The following is an 18,555-nucleotide window of genomic DNA, read 5'->3' as shown; positions in this document are numbered from 1 at the left end:
TGTAGTCCCAGCTACTCGGGAGGCTGAGGCAGGAGAATCGCTTGAACCCAGGAGGTGGAGGTTGCAGTGAGCTGAAATTACGCCATTGCACTCCAGCCTGGGCAACAAGAGCGACATTCCATCTCAAAAAAAAAAAAAAAAAAGAGTTGAAATCGAGAAGGGAATCGTCTTGGACAAGAACAGGGGTGCCTCTTTCACTGCTCCTGGTAAGAATGGATTCAGACATGTTTGCAGGTAGAAATTTAAGTATTCTCCTCCTGATTGCGTCTGATTTCTCTGGGAAACAGAAGAGAAGGAAGGACTTGAGGAGAGTAGCAATGGAGAGAGAGATCTATGGTGAAGATGGGAGGCGTTAAGGGCACCTGCAAGGGTTGATGGAGCAGCTGAAGTTGAAAACCTGGATTTGCCTTGGTACCCAGCTACCTGGTTGTGCAGTTTTCCTCATCAACATCGGGGGAGTGGGGAGAAGGTTACACAAAAGTAATGGGATCAGCAAAAATTCAAGTTTTGTCTCGGCTTTTTCTTGAAAAGACCAAAGAGAATTCCTTCCATTGACTCAGTGCCTCCGTTTACCCACTCGGGCACTCATCACTAATCACTGGTCCCATGGAAGTAAAATGAGCGGCGAGTGTCTTTGAGAGTAAAGAAAAAGAGAAGAGGCTGAGGAACAGGACCTCCCCCAGTCCGGTGAGAAGGGTAGTGGGGGATGGTTAGCCTTCCCTAAAAACTGGAAGTTGATATGCCCCGGGGCTCAAGTTCCGAGCCTTCTCCCATGACCCCTCTTCTTTCCCAATACCTTCCAGCTGCCCCGTCGTGTGACATTCCAGTCCACCTCTGTTCCTGCTCCACCCACTCCAAACTCGCGTGCTTTTCCTCCACGTGGTTCTCTGTGTATATCGGTTGCCTGGGAGACCCCAGCCGGGCCGGGCTCTAATGACGCCACAATAGGAACAAGCCAATAGCCGTGACGCGACTCGGTGACGCGAGACGCGGGGGTGTGGCTCTGCCGGCCCAGGCGCGATGAGGCGGCTGCCCGCTGGGTGGCGCCGATTTCCCGGGGAGGTCCCTTCTGGGACCCCGGCGGAGGTGGGAGAGAGGCAGGCAGGAGCCGAGGCCGGGGAGCTCTCTGCGTCAGCTGCGGACTGCGCCGCGCCAGCGCCAGCGCCAGCGCCAGCCGGGACTCACCCGCAGCTCCATGCTTGTGCCCGGTTCAACTCGTCCATCCTCCAAGAAGAGGCAGGTACGTGCCACCTGTCGGGAATCGGGGAGGGGGGATTCGGGGATCAGTGCCGGTTTGGGGCTCAGAAAGTAAGGTGTTCACGACAGCCTGGGCAGAGTGAACACTAGAAATATAGGGAGAGAGCCGGCTGTGCAGGGACGCTCCAGCTGTGTCTGCCAGTTGTGTGAGGGCTGCCTGCTGACAGCCCAGGGGGCCAGGAAAAGCCATCTGTGTGTTGATCAGTGTATTCTAAGGAAATGCTGCTTCGGCGGGTCCTCCTCGCTGTGCCCTGGTATATCGGTGGTATGTGGCCCGAGAGTGACACTGACACCCCTCCCCATGTGTGCGTGCAGCTCACTCGCTGCTCTTAAAGCTCCCCGTGTTGTATCTGGTCAGTTTGCTAAAGGGGGTTGGGGGCATGGGGTGTGCAACAATTAAGCGGAAGGGGAGATTTTCCACCAATCCCTAACCAGAAAAAGGCAGCTTTGAAATTCTCACCAATCCCAAACCAGAAGCATGCACGCGGTGTTCCGAAGAGAGCAACTTCTCAACAGTCAAGGGAAGCCCTAGCCAACCCATTCCAGCCCTTCCCTGAAGAGTGAACATCCTACCTCCTGACCTGGCTGCCTTTAGAATGGGACTGAGCTGGAGGTAGTGGTAGGGGCTGCTCACCTCCCCTGGAATGGGCATGAGAACATCCCCCAAATGGACCCCGGTAAAGCAGAGGAAAGGAGAACTGACTGGACTAAGGTCGAGGCAGGCCCCTTCCTTTGATGCTGTAGATGCAAGTCAGACTAGAGTCAGAATGAGGACTGGAATGAGGGCGTCCTCTGAAGTGCATCATCAGGACCTGGGCTGAGTCAGTAGCCGGTGCTAAGACAGGGTGGAGGCACCAAGCTGGGTACTCCCAGTCCTGGGGGAGAGCCATCGAGAAGACGTCCTGGGAGCAGACAAGTGCACCAAGGCCAGAGAGGCTAAGAACCCTGTTCCTTCCTCTTGTGACCCTGCCCAGCCCAGCTCTGTGGCCCTGGAACCCTGAGCCCTCCCACAGGTAGAGTGGAACCACCCCAGAGGGGCCAAGCATTCTCCTGGTGGTCTGGGGGAAGCTGTGCTTGCCGTATTTTTCTAGGCAAAGGGGGAAGGAGCCCAAATGGGCTTGGCCTTTCTCTGCTTGGTGGACTGGACATCTAGGAAGATGGCAAGCCTTGTTTGCCCTTCCCGGTTATGGGACATAGTCAGTTCAAAAAACCGTGGGACTGTTCTCTGGCATTAGAAAGGCACACGTCCGGTCAGGAGCAGTGGCTCATGCCTGTAATCCCAGTACTTTGGGAGGCCGAGGCGGGTGGATCACGCGGTCAGGAGATCGAGACCATCCTGGCTAACACGGTGAAACCCCGTCTCTACTAAAAATACAAAAAAATTAGCCGGGCATGGTAGCAGGCGCTTGTAGTCCCAGCTACTCGGGAGGCTGAGGCAGGAGAATGGCGTGAACCCGGGAGGCAGAGCTTGCAGTGAGGCGAGATCATAACACTACACTGCAGCCTGGGCGACAGAGGGAGACTCTGTCTCAAAAAAAAAGAAAGAAAGAAAGAAAGAAAGAAAAGAAAAGAAAGAAAGAAAGGGAAAAGAACCCTTCCCCAGGAGTAACCTTCCTTTTCTCCCTAGGAAAGTTCTCCTGGTAAGGTGCCATCACTAATAATACCACTAATTATAATAAGTGGAAGTATTCAATATAATCATCATGTTTATTGAACTCTTAACTATGGGCCAGGAAATTTACAAATATTAATTTATTTAATCCTCACAACTGAGATAGACCATTATTATTATTATTCCTGTTTTGTAGATTAAATAGCTAAGATTCAGAGAACTTAAGTGACTTATCCACTATTTTGGAGCCAATAAGGGAAAGAACTAGCCTCCAAGCCCAGGCCGAGAAGTCCATTAGAAAAGAATGTTGGACTGAAACCTGAGTACTAGTCCCCTTTCTGCTTCTGGCTATCTGTATATGCCCTTGAGCAAGCTGCTTTCTTTCTTTAGGTCTACTCTATCTCAAAATTAAGAGTGGGGCTAACAGTATGGCTTCTTCCTGTTCTCTAATCCTGTGACTGACTGCTCTGGAAAATCCACTTTCTCCGTCTTTTTGTCTCAAGTTCCACCCCCACCCCTCCGTGCTCTTTTCAGTCCTCTTTCCTCTTGAATCTCCCCATTGTTCCCCTTCAAAATGTCCCCCTTCCAAGAGTCCTTACAGACCTCCTTGGCTGGCACTGGCCTGAAAGGGCAGCCCCTCAAGGGTGGGTACGCCACTGCCCCTTTAATTCTCCCGGGGCTTGGAATGCAAGTGAGTTGCGCTCACCATCTCTGCGAGTGTGCGAGGTCAGATAAGATACTATATATATCGGAGTCAGTAACCTGAGCTCCGGATTACCCAGCCCGGAGTCAGGCTCCAGCTTCTGGACTTTCCACTGCATTCCCTGCCCTGCTGTGGAAGAAGAAGCCCCCAGCTCCCATCCAGTGCCCCTGGACACAGGTCAGTAGCTGCCCCTTTGGTATCTGAGCTTCTCTGGGACTCTACCTAGAGGAAAGACATCAGTGTATCTAGGATAGCATGTAAGAGGCCACTCCACTGGGCCTGGTGGGTGTCAGGGGCAAGACCAAAGGCTCCTCCGGAGGCTGAGAACAGAGGAAAGATAAGGCCCTAGAGGAGAGGGAAGGAGACCAGAGTTCTCCCCTGGGGAAGGGACACCAGGAGAGTACCTGGGCAGAGGTGGTTGGAAATGAGAATTTAAGGATCCCAATACTGCCTGGAGGCCCATTTCTTTGCCTTGTCTTGGAAGCATAGAGATGCCCACCCCACTCACAACCCCAAATCAAGGAGCACCCTATAGAAACTGCCCTGGGCCCACCCACTTCTTCTCCACCAGTCAGGATTCTTGCCTTAATCTCCAATCTCTTTATCTTACCTCCTCCCCTCCCCCAGCTCTTGGATAACTACTGGGAGCAGGAGAAAGAGAAATGGACCCAAATTCCCTTGGATGACCCCTTGCAGGGCAGGCAAGAGGATTAAGCTGGTGGATCAGTGGGTGCTAGCCCCTGATAGACAGAGCCTAGTGACAGGCTGGAGAGGAGGGAGCCAGCCGAGGCCCTGGGCCCTGAGAGGAGTAGGCTGAGTTCAAGGACTGTTTGAGCATAAATATGCCCCTGCCCCCACAATCCCCTACTCTACCCACGTCCTCTACACCTGTCAGGATTCCCTCATCCCATCCTCTAGGACCAGACACTTGTGCCCAGATAGTGCAGCAGGTGACCGGAGCAGCTGGGAGGGCGGGTCAGAGTGCAGATGGAAGGAGACAGGGCCCCTCTCACGCGCCTTGTCCTTCAAGGTCAGCACATTCTGATGCTGTTAGCAAGTGGCTTCAGGAGGCTCTGAGGTCACCACTGTGGAGACTCCCAGCCACCTGGCGGGACTGGCTGGGACTCCCCACTCACCTTTTCTGGGCACCTGAGTAGGAGGGAAGACTTAACCCTGTTTAGGCATGCTTCTGAAACTCAGCTAGAGGTTCTCTATCCAGGCCCCAGTAGCAAAGCAGGCTTTCACCCTCAGAAAGCCAAGCAGATCTGGGCAGAGAGAAGCCATGAAGGCAGAGAGAAGCCTGGGGGCAGGGGATGGGTGATGTGGGGCATCACCCATCCCCTGCCCCCAGGGCCAGGAGTGCCTGGAATTCCTGGGGAGCAAGTCCCTCCCCTGGCTCGGCAGGTTAGGGAGCCCTTCACATGAGCAACAGGAAGTGACAGTGGCTGAAGCAAAGGGGTTGGCTGCCCCAGGGGGACGGGGTTCATTTTAACCCCTGACTCACCCAGCATGGGTACCTTGAGGAGTGGGCCAAGCTGCAGCCAGGGTAGGAGGCTAGAGACTTGCTCATAACCAGGCCAGGGACCCAAGGTTCTGAGCTGGGGTAGATGCTGCTGCCAGGGAATACACAGGGGCTTGGCACAGTGGGTGAAATGGAGGCTTCCTGGACCATCTCGCGGCCGATCAGTATTGTTCTAGGGCTCGAGTTGCACCTGGCTTCGCTTTCATTCGCCTGCAGTGGAAAATCCAGAGGGCTGCTCCTGCCAGAGTCTGTACACCCCATGTTGTACCTAGAGGAGAGGGAAGCAGACCAGGGCTCTCCCGTGGGGAGGGGACGCCAGGAGAGTACTTGTGCAGAGGTGGTTGGAAAAGAGAATTTAAGGATCCAGTACTGCCTGGAGGCCCATTTCTTTGCCTTGTCTTGGAAGTGTAGAGATGCCGGAGGGCGGACACCTGGATCCTGTGGCAGTCCTTCCCTCAAACCCCACCTACAGGTCCCAATCCCGACCCGTCCCATGGAGAGCCAGGGAAGAGTGAAGCAGGGGTCTGGGCTTCAGGCCAGCTATAGCGGACAGAGCATAGAGTACAGGTCCAGCCCAGCTCTGCCACTGCTCCCAGTGTGACTTTGGGAAATCCACATCACTCCCAGCATCGCCAATTTCCTCATCTGCAAATGGATATTATAACAGCACCTACCGCTTAAAGGAGTCGGGAGGGTTCAGTGAGTTAATACACTGTGTCCCAAGCCTTAGTGCAGTTTTAAGCTTTAATAACTTCAGAAATACAAATGCTAAAAACTTCATTTGAAAGTTTCCATATTTAAATGTCTTATATATTTATTTTCTAATTGTGAATGTTTTTAAAAATTTTTAATTTAAATAATTTAATCTGTCCAAAGAGGTGTGTAAGTTGGAGACATTTATGTCTGAAAGAACTCCAGCCTAAACCCGCACTAAGACTTTTTGGGGTGCTCTGTGTATGAAGCACACCTAGAAGAATGCGTTACATGGCGAGGGCCAGAGAGCTGATGTGAGGCTGCAGAGAAGATGGACTCAGAAGCTGCATGTGAAGTACTCAGCATGCCTGGGGCCTGGTTCAGAGGTGACCAGCACCAGCCGGCTGGGGTGACAGCTGCTTGGCTCACATGTCCTGACAGGAAGCCCAGGCCTCTGTGCAGAGGAGTGCTGCTGCACCTCCCAGGAGAGGGAAACTGTGCAAAATGACAGGAATCTCTGACAGAGAAGGAAGGGTCCAGACACCTCAGTGAAGATGGCCAGGAAGAGGAGCTGGGCAGGGGACTGCCCCCGTTGTCCAAGGTGGCAGACACCTGGGGAGGCGCTGCCTGGAGCTGCGTGCCTGTACTTGCCAGCTCTGGGTAAACAGTGAAAGAAGCTGGGCATCAGGGGCCCCGCACTGGGCAGGGAGGGGTATGGGGGATCCCAGCCAATCGGCTTGCATCCCACTGTCCCATGAAAGGGCCATTCAGTTCAGGCTGTTCCTGTGGCAACAGGGAGACTCGCAGCCATGTGAGTGCCCGTCCTGTCCCTGTCTTGCGCGGCGAGACTCCGGCCAGGGCCCCAGCCCGCTCTCCTGCCCATAGTGCGTTCTGTGGCCTCCAGGGACAGCTGTGCAGGTAATGCCAAGGGGCACCAACCCAGGCTGTGCCTTCACCTGGAAGGTGCTAGGACCTTTGAGAGTGAAACTGGGGGTTGTGGGAGGGGAGAGACATGTGGAAGGCCCCCACCCCAATAGGAACCCTCTCCCCAGACATGGGAACTGCAGCTAGATGTCAGAGCCGAGAAGCAGCTTCCATGGAGTATTAGTGATGGCATGACTCTTAGGGCTGCTGGGAGGAGGGGGAGGGGTCTGGCAATCACCTGCCAGATGGAAAGGAGAGTGGGGATTTGGGAGCCTTCCTGGGAATCTGTGGGCCAGAGGTGTGGCCCCAACTCCAGCTCTAAAGCCTTTCAGAGCTGTCTGTCGCTGTCCTCTGGACCTTGTTTGGCCCCAGCACTTCTGCGTCATCAGCAGGGCCAAGGGATGTCACGGGCTTGGGGCGCTGCCCGTAGAATACCAATTCCCTGAGAGCCTTAGTGTGGAGGAGGGGGAGGGAGAGCTGTGGGGAGGAGCCATGAGCTCATACCCTTGTTGTGGGGGTTGTATCTGATTGGCTGCCTGGTGTCCCAGAGCCCAGCTCCTGAGACCTGGAATCTCTTTGACTTTGCATTATTGATAGAGTTCTCCAAAGCGAAATAGAGCAAGACTGGGCCTCCCACACCCACCCTGTGCCTCTGTCTGTCTCTCCCGCTACGGTTTCCCTCTAACCCTGTGTGATGTCATCCCCCAGTTACCTTTCCCTAGAAAGGGGTGAAAGTTGTGCTGGGCACAGTGGGCAAAGAAGTATACATGGAGGGCCGGGGCCCCCTGGGCCAGGTGGCAAAAGGACAATAAGATGGACCAGGCCTTTCTGATGTCAGCCTGGACTGAAAACTGCTGGAGTTCTCAGGCAGGGTCAAGGAATGCTGTTCTGGGTCCTATATAGAAGCTACCTGCTCATCTCTCACCCCTGTACCTACCCCAAAGCCTTGTGTGGACTAGGATTCTAGAGCTTTCTGCCAAGCCCTTGCATTTGGGGTTTGGCACCATCTCCTCTCTGCCCTGATGGGCTGGGTTGCCCAGCCAGTGTCTGCTGAGTGGCCAGATGTCTGCCCACTGCCTGCTTCTCTCGCTGGGGGCTGCATGGGGAGGCCTGGTGTCCCAAGCTGAGGCTAGAGGCTGGCCAGGCTGGGAGACAGCCAGCCCTGATATTATCATAGACCTACAGAGGGCAGAGCCAGGCTGCCTCGCAGTAGCTTGGGGAGGAGATGGTAACCACTGTCATTGTGGAGCCCTTCACGTGTTGTTATCTCATTTATTCCTCACCACAGCCCTGTGAGGTAGGAATTATGAGGATGGTGGTTTTACTCATTTACAGATGAGGAAGTTGGGGCTCAGAGAGGTTACATGATTAGTGCAAAATCACCCAGCTAGTCTATCACAGGGCAAGTCCCACCACTCTGAGAGTCCTGGATGGCTCTGCTTCCATCCCCCTAGAGAGCCCCCCAAGAGCCCCTGATGCCCTCGAGGACAGGCTTCTGACCCTACTTGCTCCTCTGCCACTCCAGCTCTATTGGATACAGGCTGCATGTTTACGGCAATGGAAGGCCTCTGGGGGTCCCCAACTGACCCTAAATCTGATGAGGGGGTGGTAACTCAAGGTTAAGTGGAAAGAACACTGGCCAGGATTTCAAAGACCTGGATTCCAGTCCTGGCTCTGCTGGTGTGTGGCTGGGGAGAAATAAGCACCACTTTTCCCATCTGTACAACAGATAGATTAAAATTCATGATCCTCTGGGGCTTTCAAAGCTCCACATTCAGCAGTTCGTTCACTAGACCCTCCCCAGCTGCTGGACTGGAACAGGGAAGGACTGGGAATGCCACGTGCAGTGCAAGATTTGGGACTGTAGGGGGCCCTCTTTGCACAAACATCACCAGGACCAATTTGGGATCCGGATCCATGTCGGTAGAGGAACCCTGTGTTGGTTGAGGAACTCTTGGGAGGCCCAGGGCCCTAACTCCACTTAGAACAGAAGCTTAGCTCAGTGACATGAGTGGGTTCTACTTCACGAGTGTCCCTCACTGTGGGACCAGCAGCAGGTGCTGGTGTCTGGGGAAAAGGTCTGGAGACCACGTTCTGGCCCCTCGCTGTTGCATACTCACTCACGGCCTCCCCTGCCCACCCACACCCCATTACTTCCTCTCCTGAGCCTCCTTGGCCTCACAGGGGATCTGACCAAATGATCTTCAGGTCATTCCAGCACAGTCTAGGTTTCCAAAAAGACACCTGCTCATCACATAAGTCAGAAGGGACAGAAGTGGTCTTAACTCCTGAAATATCCAGCATTCTCAACCCAGGGGTCTGTGGCATCCCCCCAGCTCAAGAGTTTCTGCAGTTGCTGAGGCAATGGGATTTGAGCTGGAAGACTGCGCGGCTTGGTGGGCTGTGGAGGTCGGGTAGCCCCTGCTTGCGTGTTTGAGTCTTTGAATGGCCAGGATGCGCTGATTCCCTGTGTGGCATATAAAAGCCACCTCATCCCTTGCACTCTCACTGAGGCGTGAACACACAGGTGCAAGCAAGCCCGTGTGCACACCTGTGTGCATGTGTGTTTCTCAGCAGCCAGCCTGTCTCTTGTGGAAATGGACTGGGAGCTCTTAGGTTCTGGCCCAGCTAGGGATGGGGAGCGGGTCTGTGGGAGCCCGACACCTGGCAGGGCCCTCTGACAACTACTCTCCTTGTCTTTCAGCCCATGAGGCTCCCAGTCCCCACTGAGTGCGACCCTGAAGGATGTCCCAGCTCTCCTCCACCCTGAAGCGCTACACAGAATCAGCCCGCTACACAGATGCCCACTATTCCAAGTCGGGCTATGGTGCCTATACCCCCTCCTCCTACGGGGCCAACCTGGCTGCCTCCTTACTGGAGAAAGAGAAATTTGGTTTCAAGCCGGTCCCCGCCAGCAGCTTCCTCACCCGTCCCCGTACCTATGGCCCCTCCTCCATCCTGGACTATGACCGGGGCCGCCCCCTGCTGAGACCCGACATCACTGGGGGAGGTAAGCGGGCAGAGAGCCAGACCCGGGGTACTGAGCGGCCTTCAGGCAGTGGCCTCAGTGGGGGCAGTGGATTCCCTTATGGAGTGAGCAACAACTGCCTCAGCTACCTGCCCATGAATGCCTATGACCAGGGGGTGACCCTAACCCAGAAGTCGGACAGCCAATCAGACCTGGCCCGGGATTTCTCCAGCCTCCGGACCTCAGATAACTACCGGATAGACCCCGGGAACCTGGGTCGCAGCCCCATGCTGGCCCGGACGCGCAAGGAGCTCTGCACCCTGCAGGGGCTCTACCAGGCAGCCAGCCGCCCTGAGTACCTGGTGGACTACCTGGAGAACTATGGTCGCAAGGGCAGTGCATCTCAGGTGCCCTCCCAGACCCCTCCTTCACGAGTCCCTGAAATCCTCAGCCCAACCTTCCGACCCATTGGCCGCTACACGCTGTGGGAGAAGGGAAAGGGTCAGGCCCCTGGGCCCAGCCGCTCCAGCTCCCCGGGGAGAGACAGCATGGTGAGTTTACCCTTGGGGACCGGGGATGGGCTGGGGAGGCAGCCACTGTTGGAGAACAGCCAGGCTGAGGGCTTGACTCCCAACCTGACTGATGATTGACGGCAGCCGGTGGCTGCTCCTGGTGGAGACAAACAAGAGAGGTCATCCCAGCACGTCTGGTGCCCCTGGGGCTCTGTGCCGAGGGGAGGGGCTTTCCCGCTCTGCCTAGAAAGCCCACTCAGGACCTGTGCACTCGAGGATAGTCCAGTAGTGTTCTCAGGAATGCTCCGCTGCCCCCAGTGAACCACTCTTCTCACCTTCTCCTTTTCCATCTGAGATGCCAGTGCCTCCTGCAGGCCCTGCCCCGACCTGGGCTGGATGCAGGGGCCCCAGACCACCAGTGCACCCAGTAGCAGGAGGGCGTCCTTGCTGCGGTTACATCTCCCCTCTTGTGCAGGTTTTATTCCCTAGCCCCGAGGCCTGGCTTTATATTTGGACATAAGACATCAGGGGAAGAGGGACTCTCCTCTGAGTGACACTGGCATGCTCAGGACTAGGGTATCAGACAGCAAGGCTTATCATCTGGCTTTGGAGAAAGTAGTGGAGAAATCTTTATCTAGGGCTTGAGACAATCCAATACCTCTATTCCAGCCCTGCCTCAGCTGGAATGAGAGAAGAGGCTCTGCTGGAGACTGACCAAGGGCTGGCATGGCCTTGCTCGCAACTAATCTCTGAACGCGCCTCTCTTGGGGCACTGACGACATCTGCCTTTCTGTAGTTATTAGTGTGCCCATTAGGTGGCAAGCTCTCAGAGGAGGAAAAAGAAATCCTATCTCTAGATCCCCTGCCACGTGCCTCCCACAACAGGAGCTGACCTGCTGATTGCATGGATGAATGGATGGATGGATGGATGGATGGATGGGTGGGTGGTGGGATAGGTGGGTGGGTGGATACATGGGTAGTGGCAGGTAGACAGATGGACAGGCAAGCATATGGACAGAAGGGCCGGCTGGGTGCTGTGTCTCCTCCATTACCTTACATACCCCTCCCTACTGCTAGGACAAGTACATTTTGAAAACAACAGCCTGCCACAGCAAGAAATGCTGCTTGGAGGGCTGATCCAGAAAAATGCAGCAGGGGTTCAGGACTAGGGGCAGGACCTTGAAGCTTGCATAAGTAAACATCTTGAGAGGGCAACTTTGATAATATTACTTAGGGAGTCTTGGCTTTGCTGTGCCATCTGTGAAGTGGCACAGGAGACAGAAATGCTGGTGCCTCCCAGAACTTTCAGAACCTGACAAGGCAGGGCTGGATCCACTGTAGAAAGGAGTGGAGAAGAGACATGTGTCACAACAGAGCTGGCCTGGGGGGAAGTATCAGCTCTCAGGGGGCCACATGCTGGGCTTGTGGTGGAGCAGGATTCACTTGGACTCGGCTGGTGCTGTTCATCCCCAGGGCAATTAGAATATGGCTCTCCTCAGAGGGGTTTGGGTCCTAGAAGCCTCTGCAGGGCTCCCTCCCCTTGCTCAGAAGAGAAGGGTTGTTGCATGGTCAGCAGTGCTCCTTAAAGTGGGGTCTGCAGACTGCCTGTGTCAGAGTCACTGCAGGGCTTAACGATTCACCCAAACCCACTGACACAAACTCTCTCGGGATGGGGCCTGGGAAGCCGCTCTTTCCACAAGCTCTTTGGGTGATCTCTAGGCCTGCTGTAATGGAAAACCTCACCACAGACTAAACTACAGACCCATCCTCAGCCCCAACCATGAGAGCAGTCAGTATTCGCCTTTACTGGGGGTCAGATTCCACTGGGAATCTGTCTCCTCCCGGCACAGGCATGGCCCAACCCTCCTGGGAGTCTGCTGCCCTCCAACTCTCCAGAAGGGACAACCCTGGCTCCTCCCCATGGCTCCAGGGCCAAGGTGAAGGGAATTTTGAGAGAGGATCTCAAAGAAGTGGCAGATTGCCCTGGGACAAACTCAGCCACCCTCATCCAGAAGCAAGTCATAAGGCGCTTTAGCCGGGAATGCCCTGCAGTTGAGCTAGTGTTTCATTCTGAGCTCATGCCCCAGAAGATACTGCCAACCAGCAGAGGCCTCTCCAGGGTCAATGGTACAAGACCTTTATTTAACCTGACCCCGCTCTCTCCACCCCTCTTATCCTCATTTCGTGGAGCAGAGTGCATCTTGCTGAGGTGAGAACAACCCTGCTCATGGGGCCTGGACCACTTCTTTCTAAAACTGGGTCCAGTTTCTTTCTAGATCTCCATCTGGGGATCTTGCCTTCTGAGGCACTCATTTGTGGTGCTCAGTTGACTAGCAGTGTGACCTCAGATAGGCCCCTTAGCTTCTGAAACTGTGTCCTCCTCTATAAAATGAGTGATCATAGTTCCCACTTCATAGATTACTTGAGGAATGAAAATATAATGTATGTGAAAGGGCCTGGCACGTTGCCTTATAAATGTTAGTCCTCCTTGTACCCTTCCGGTGCTTTGGGAGGCAAGAGATGTGTGTGAGCAACAGTCCCTGCCCTCAGTGCCTTCACAATTCACTTAGGGAAATAAGTTTGTTTTGTTTTTTTGGAGATGGAGTCTTGCTCTGTCACACCCAGGCTGGACTGCAGTGGTGTGATCTTGGCTCACTGCAACCTCCACCTCCCGGGTTCAAGTGATTCTCCTGTCTCAGCCTCCCAAGTAGCTAGGACTAGCGGCATGTACCACCACACCAGGCTAATTTTGTGTTTTTAGTGAGACGGGGTTTCACCATGTTGGCCAGGCTGGTCTTGAACTTCTGACCTCAGGTGATCCACCCGCCTTGGCCTCCCAAAGCGCTGAGATTACAGGTGCAAGCCACCACACCTGGCCGAGAAATAAGTTATTAAATAGGTACAATGGGAAGGCAGCCCTGGGTGTTCTCGAGTGTCACAGGTGGAGGGAAAGGGAGAGGTCATCTGAGGCTGGGACAGGCTGCTCGTGACCAGTGGAAGGAACAGTTGGCTGCTCTAACCTTGGACACCTATCGGCTGGGCTGTATTTCCCAGACTATAAAAGGGAACAATCACGCCTGCCCTGCCCACCTCACAAGCATGCCGTGAGGCTCAAAGCAAATAATGAAGGTGGAGGAATGTGAAATCAATAAAATGCTGCGGAAGAGGTCATTTAAACTTAAGGGGGGAAAAGAGATCTTAGAAAGGGGGCATTTGGCAGCTGACTAGAGTAGGAAGTCCCCCCCGTACGACCCCCGTGGGAGAAACAGAGGTAAAAAAGTACATCCTGTGTCCCAGGGGGTTCTCAGGGTAGCTGACCGGAGCGACAGCTGGCATTCATTAAGGGAGGTCAACAGCAGGCTGTGACCAGGGAGAACGGTTCTAGCTAGACTTCTTTCCCTCATTAACAGTAACATTCAAAACGAACCTTTGAATATCACAGACTCAGCTGAGCATGAGTACAGAGCTGGCGGGGGCGGGGGGGAGGGGGCACCATATAAATTCAGAATTATCCCCTCCCCATGCTTGTGTAAGCACCAAGAAAATGCCAGGCCAGGGGGGTGCAGCTCAGCACTTGTATAACGAGGGCCTCTCCTGAGACTCCACCTTCTGCTTAAAATGCAGAGAGGAGGAAAAATGATGGTAGAAAAAAAGCATTCACTACCCCCAGTGGGGACTCCAAGTCAGTCCAGGTGGTTCAGCCCTGCAGAGAGCCAGGAGCCCCAGTCCCAACCCTGTCATCTCCCCACTCCGCCCCACCTCTCCTGTTCCCGGGGCCTATGGAAGGACAAGCTGTTCCCACTGAGCCCTGCCAGGGCTGCGCTTTAACCCCTACAATCCTTCCTAATCCCCCTCTGCTCCACCCCTCCAGCTGCTCCTCCCTAGTCCTGGCATTCTGCCCGCTGGCCTCTGCCCAGCCCTTGCCCCGCCCTGCCCAGGCTACCCTCTCCTCTCCCCAAGAAGAGCCAGGGGTTGGCCCAGGGCCCTCCAGAGCACAGTCAGCAAGCTGGGCACCTGCAACTCGGACGCAGAGCCAGGGCTGAGGCTCAGAGTCTGGCCCAGCCTATTCTCACCCACCCAGTCTCTTCGACACCCTTACCCCCTGCTCCAGGACCTGTTTCTAGGAGCAAAAGGTCTGGGAAACTGAATACCTGGGTCCTATTTGCCACTGGGGCTGCTGACTCATCTTCAGAAGCCTTGGGTTCCAGCTGTTCAGTGACAGAGAGATTATATAAGCTGAGGTCATGTGATTTTTCCCTCGGGTGGGACTTTGGACGCGAATGCTGCCCTGCAGTGAGCGGAGGTTACTCCAAAGAGAACAAGTTGCGGATAGCAGGGGCTGTCCTGGAGCTCCTAGGTGAGAAGTACAACTCGCCTCTCGTTCCTCGTGTTCTCGCTCCGTTCACGCAGCCATACTGGCCTGCATCCCTGCTGCCTTGTTTGTCCAGCTTGGCAGCCTGAGATCCTGGGGTCTGTCCTCACCTACTCCCACCCCAGGTTCACTCAGCCACCCTGAGGAGGTTGAACTTCCTGAAGTCATGAATCTGTGTTGGCAGCATGAGAAGGTCACTAAAGGACCTTAAGCCAGAGGGACCCCTTGACCAGGAGCTATACTAGCTGCTGCGAAGGAAAGGGCAGTGGGTTTGTGGTTTGTGACTAGAATCAGCAAGACACTGATGTCGCCATCCCTTGCAGACCGGCTGTGGGCTGTATCCTGGCTGTTAGCCTTGGTGCTGCCTTATCCAGGCTCAATTTCTCAATCGGTGCCCAGCACCATCCTCCCACCTCCTCCTCCACCCCCACTCCAGGATGTCTTCATGAGTTAATGTGGTGCTGGGGTGGGGCTCAGCAATGCAGAAGTTAATCCAAGCCTGGCAAAATGTTCCTTGCCCCTGGGGGAGCCGCTCCACTGACCACCGGCTGCAGAAATGAACGTCATGTTCAGAGCCCAAAGCTGCACACGTGGCCCCTTGTACCTTCTCACCTCAATATATACATAAAACTAGCACCCCAGACAGAGATATATGCAAAAGAAGGAGGTGTGTGGGCCTCTGGAATCCAGCTGGTTCAGGCCAGACTGCCTGGCCTCAAAGGAGTGCAGAGCTTTTGGCCTCTTGGGGTCCATGTCATGCAGGGAAGCAGACCTTCCTACACAGAGTGGGGAGGATAGGCTGACCCTCTCTCCCCAAGGTGCACTGTGGGGCAAAAGCCCAACCCTTAACAAGGACTCAGAGCCCCTACCTTTTCATCCATCAATCAATCAGGCCACCGGTCTGTCCATTTGCTGTGGTAATCGCAGGCACATGCTGGGAGCCAGGCTTTGAGACATCTACCTTAGCCCCAGCAGTGTCCCCAAACCCTGGCCCAAGCTGCCCACGCAGATCTGAGAGAAGCAGGATACTCTCAGTCCCAGCCCTCATAGAGCTAGCCCTGACTTTCATTTATATCACTCCATCTCATGCCAGGAAGGACTTAAGGTGAAAACAATTACTTATCCTACAGGGGAAGCAGGCCAAGCCCAGGTTCTGAGGAACAGCAGTCCGGATGCAGGAATGAGCCCAGCTCAGATTAGCTTAGTGTATTTGAAGCACAGAGAGTCACTGAGCCAGAGCCGGATTCAGATGCCAGAAGCCTCTATCCTTTGTATCCATCCCACTCCAAGAATGGCAGTGAAGAGAAAGGGTCTCACAGAGACCTGGCTGGCTGAGAGATGAGCCAAGGTCCTTTGTGGCCGTGTCCTGCAGCAGTCAGACCTGCTTGACTAGACTGGACCCTGTGTGGATTCTTTCCTCCCACCCCAGACTTCTCAAAGTGCTCCCACACTAAAGCTTTCGCCTCTGGCCCTCCCTGCTCCTAGCAACCCCTCTAACCTCCTAAATCCCAGGGAAGAGGGAGAGCAAGCTAGCAGAACACCCAGATGTCCTGGGTGGGAGTGCTTACATCACTGTGTCTAAGTCATGGGGAAACAGGCCAAATGCTATAGTGGGTGAGCACCTCTTGGGCAGGTCCCCCCAAGCCCAGCAGCACATGTGTTCAACATGCAAAACCAGACTCGCACCCCACCCTCTGAGGCTTAGTGGGACTCCCAGGATTCCCAGCAGAGCCTGGTCTGGCCCTCTTTAGAGACAAGATCAGCACCGTTTTTTAAGAACCCACTAAAAGAACCGAACCCACAACCCTGCTCTTGAGGAGGTTTCGGTGTGCTGGCACAACCATGACAAGCCACACGCAATCTAAGACCATGTATAGGACTCTTTGAAACACTTATAAAACAAAGATAAACATATTAAGATAAATTAACACCATGCAAACCGAATGCGCATAGACTGAGGATATGCAGTAATGGAGAGTTTAGAGCTGGGTGGAGTTAATTAGGGAAGTCTTTTGGAAGATGCAAATTTTAGGCAGAATTTACAAGTAGGTAATTGGCAGAGAGCAAGAAGTACATCTCAGAATTTCCTGTTAAAAGCGTGGGTTTTGCTGTAAGACAAAGCCCCACATTGTCATTTATTAACTTTGCAGTCCTGGAAATTCATTTGACCTCTCTAGGCTTAAGGTCCTTCACCTATAAAACAGAGGTAATAGGCCGGGCGCGGTGACTCACGCCTGTAATCCCAGCACTCTGGGAGGCTGAGGTGGGCGGATCACTTGAGGTCAGGAGTTCATGACCAGCCTGGCCAACATGGTGAAACCCCATCTCTACTAAAAATACAAAAATTAGCCAGGCATGGTGGTGCGCACCTGTAATCCCAGCTGCTCCGGAAGCTGAGGCAGGAGAATTGTTTGAACCCGGGAGGCGGAGGTTACAGTGAGCCAAGATCGTGCCTCTGCACTCCAGCCTGGGTGACAGAGCGAGACTCTGTCTCAAAAAACAAAATAAAAAATAAATAAAATAGAGGTAGTAGTTACTACAGCATGATGTTATTATAAAAATTAACTGGGATAATATATATAAAACCCTTAACCCAGTTCCTGGGATCGAATAAGTACTTAATGAGTGGCAGTTTTGGTTTTTCAGCAGAGGATAAGCACAGGCTGGTCGACAGCAGTGGTCAGAGAAGACTGAGGGTGGTGGGCCTGTGGACAGACAGCCTTGGAGAAAGGCTACCTGAGGCTTCGGGACTGGATGCAAGGGCAGGTGCTCTAGTTGTGATCAGATGATCAGATGCAAACATTGCTTCAGATGGTGTAGGGCTGGCTTGAAAGCGTCTGGCTGGAAAGGAGGCTTGGAGAAAGGCTGCTGCAGTTTGTCCAGGGTCCAGGTTCAGTCAGAGTCTGGGTGAGGACAGTGACTGTAGAGATCACCCGTCCTCACATGCCCACTCTCACTGATCACAAGCAGACTGCCTGTGGTTCCTGTCCCCTGCCCCCTCCTCCCACCACACTGCTGGCACACAGGGGAGGGGGCAACTGTCCCCACTCCTCTCTCATTGGCATGAAATTGCTGCTTTGTGGGTGGCCTAGGGTACCGCCATACATGTGTCCTGGACACAGTCCCCATGTAGCTGTGGTCATGTGTGCGTGTACATGTGGGGATGAGCACACCAGAAGGAACAGAAGGAGCCCACAGATGAGTAACAGCATACACTGCTGCCTCTTGGAGTATTTTTAAATGCTAAAAATACTGGCTAAAAATAGCCAGCAAGCTCCAAACAAGACACTTTCTCTAGGCAGATTCGTGAGCTTCCCTGTTAGGTGGAGGGGTGGAGCATCAGAAATGAAGCCTAAAGACCCCTGATCTTCAAGCATGGCTGTGCTTAGGGTCAGAGTAGAACTCTCGCCCCCGTGCCAGCTGAGCGCCTATTTCCCCACTATTTATTACTTTCTTCCCAGCTCCCCAAAACAAGTCAAATTTGAGAGTGGGTAGAGCTGGAGCTGGGTAATTGGTTAGAAGAGACCAGAAAAGAAGCCAAGTGAGAAGGTGACCTATTGGGCCTTATAAAATATGGGCACTGCCTCTCTTGAAAGAGGCCAGACAGGACTGTTACGAGGAGGGCAGCTCAGGCCTTAGGCCGTGAAGGTCTATCTTCTTAACCTGGGCCCACTGACCTCCACTGACTGCATGAATTTGGGGCTTCACCAGGGCCTGAGCACCCCCAGAACGCTAGACAAAAGTTTGTGCATATGCGTATTTCGCCCTGAAGAGAGAAGAGCTTTCATCACGTTCTCCAAATGGTTTGCAGCCCCCCAAGAGTTAGGAAGTGTAATGCTGCCTTGGGGGAAGTTCACCCAGTTGACACTGGGTCTTGGGGAGACGTCCTCTACGGGCCCCAAAGATCACTTATCCTGAGCTGAGCCTCAACCCCGAGGCCGGCCAGGGCCTCCGGGCTCCGGTCCTGCCTCCCCCGCGGGCCTGCCTCGCCG

At 54.1% G+C, this 18,555-nt stretch overlaps 1 protein-coding gene and 1 long non-coding RNA gene across 4 annotated transcripts in view; one reads left to right on the top strand and one right to left on the bottom strand.

Moving 5' to 3' along the window:
• LOC105528255 overlaps window positions 1-922 on the bottom strand; it is a 122,163-nt gene extending 121,241 nt beyond the window's left edge. Inside the window, exon 1 of the long non-coding RNA XR_001004330.1 lies at window positions 797-922. This is a non-coding gene — a long non-coding RNA (uncharacterized LOC105528255). The remainder of the gene's footprint in view (window positions 1-796) is intronic.
• Window positions 923-977: 55 nt separating this feature from the next.
• Window positions 978-18,555, top strand: part of USP2 (ubiquitin specific peptidase 2) — a 26,917-nt gene continuing 9,339 nt past the window's right edge. The window contains exons 1-2 of one of the 3 annotated variants that reach the window (XM_011964944.1): window positions 978-1,240; window positions 9,416-10,230. In XM_011964944.1, the coding sequence (XP_011820334.1) occupies window positions 9,457-10,230 (774 nt within the window). In that variant the 5' untranslated portion in view covers window positions 978-1,240; window positions 9,416-9,456. Of the gene's footprint in view, window positions 1,241-9,415; window positions 10,231-13,790; window positions 13,808-18,555 lie in introns of those variants that run through there. The other 2 variants (XM_011964945.1, XM_011964947.1) reach the window with 2 other exon arrangements.

Source organism: Mandrillus leucophaeus, unplaced genomic scaffold (assembly GCF_000951045.1).
Source record: "Mandrillus leucophaeus isolate KB7577 unplaced genomic scaffold, Mleu.le_1.0 Scaffold71, whole genome shotgun sequence".
NCBI lineage: Eukaryota > Metazoa > Chordata > Mammalia > Primates > Cercopithecidae > Mandrillus > Mandrillus leucophaeus.
The sequence above is the reverse complement of the archived record's forward strand: the minus strand, read 5'-3'. Positions and strand labels throughout refer to the sequence as shown.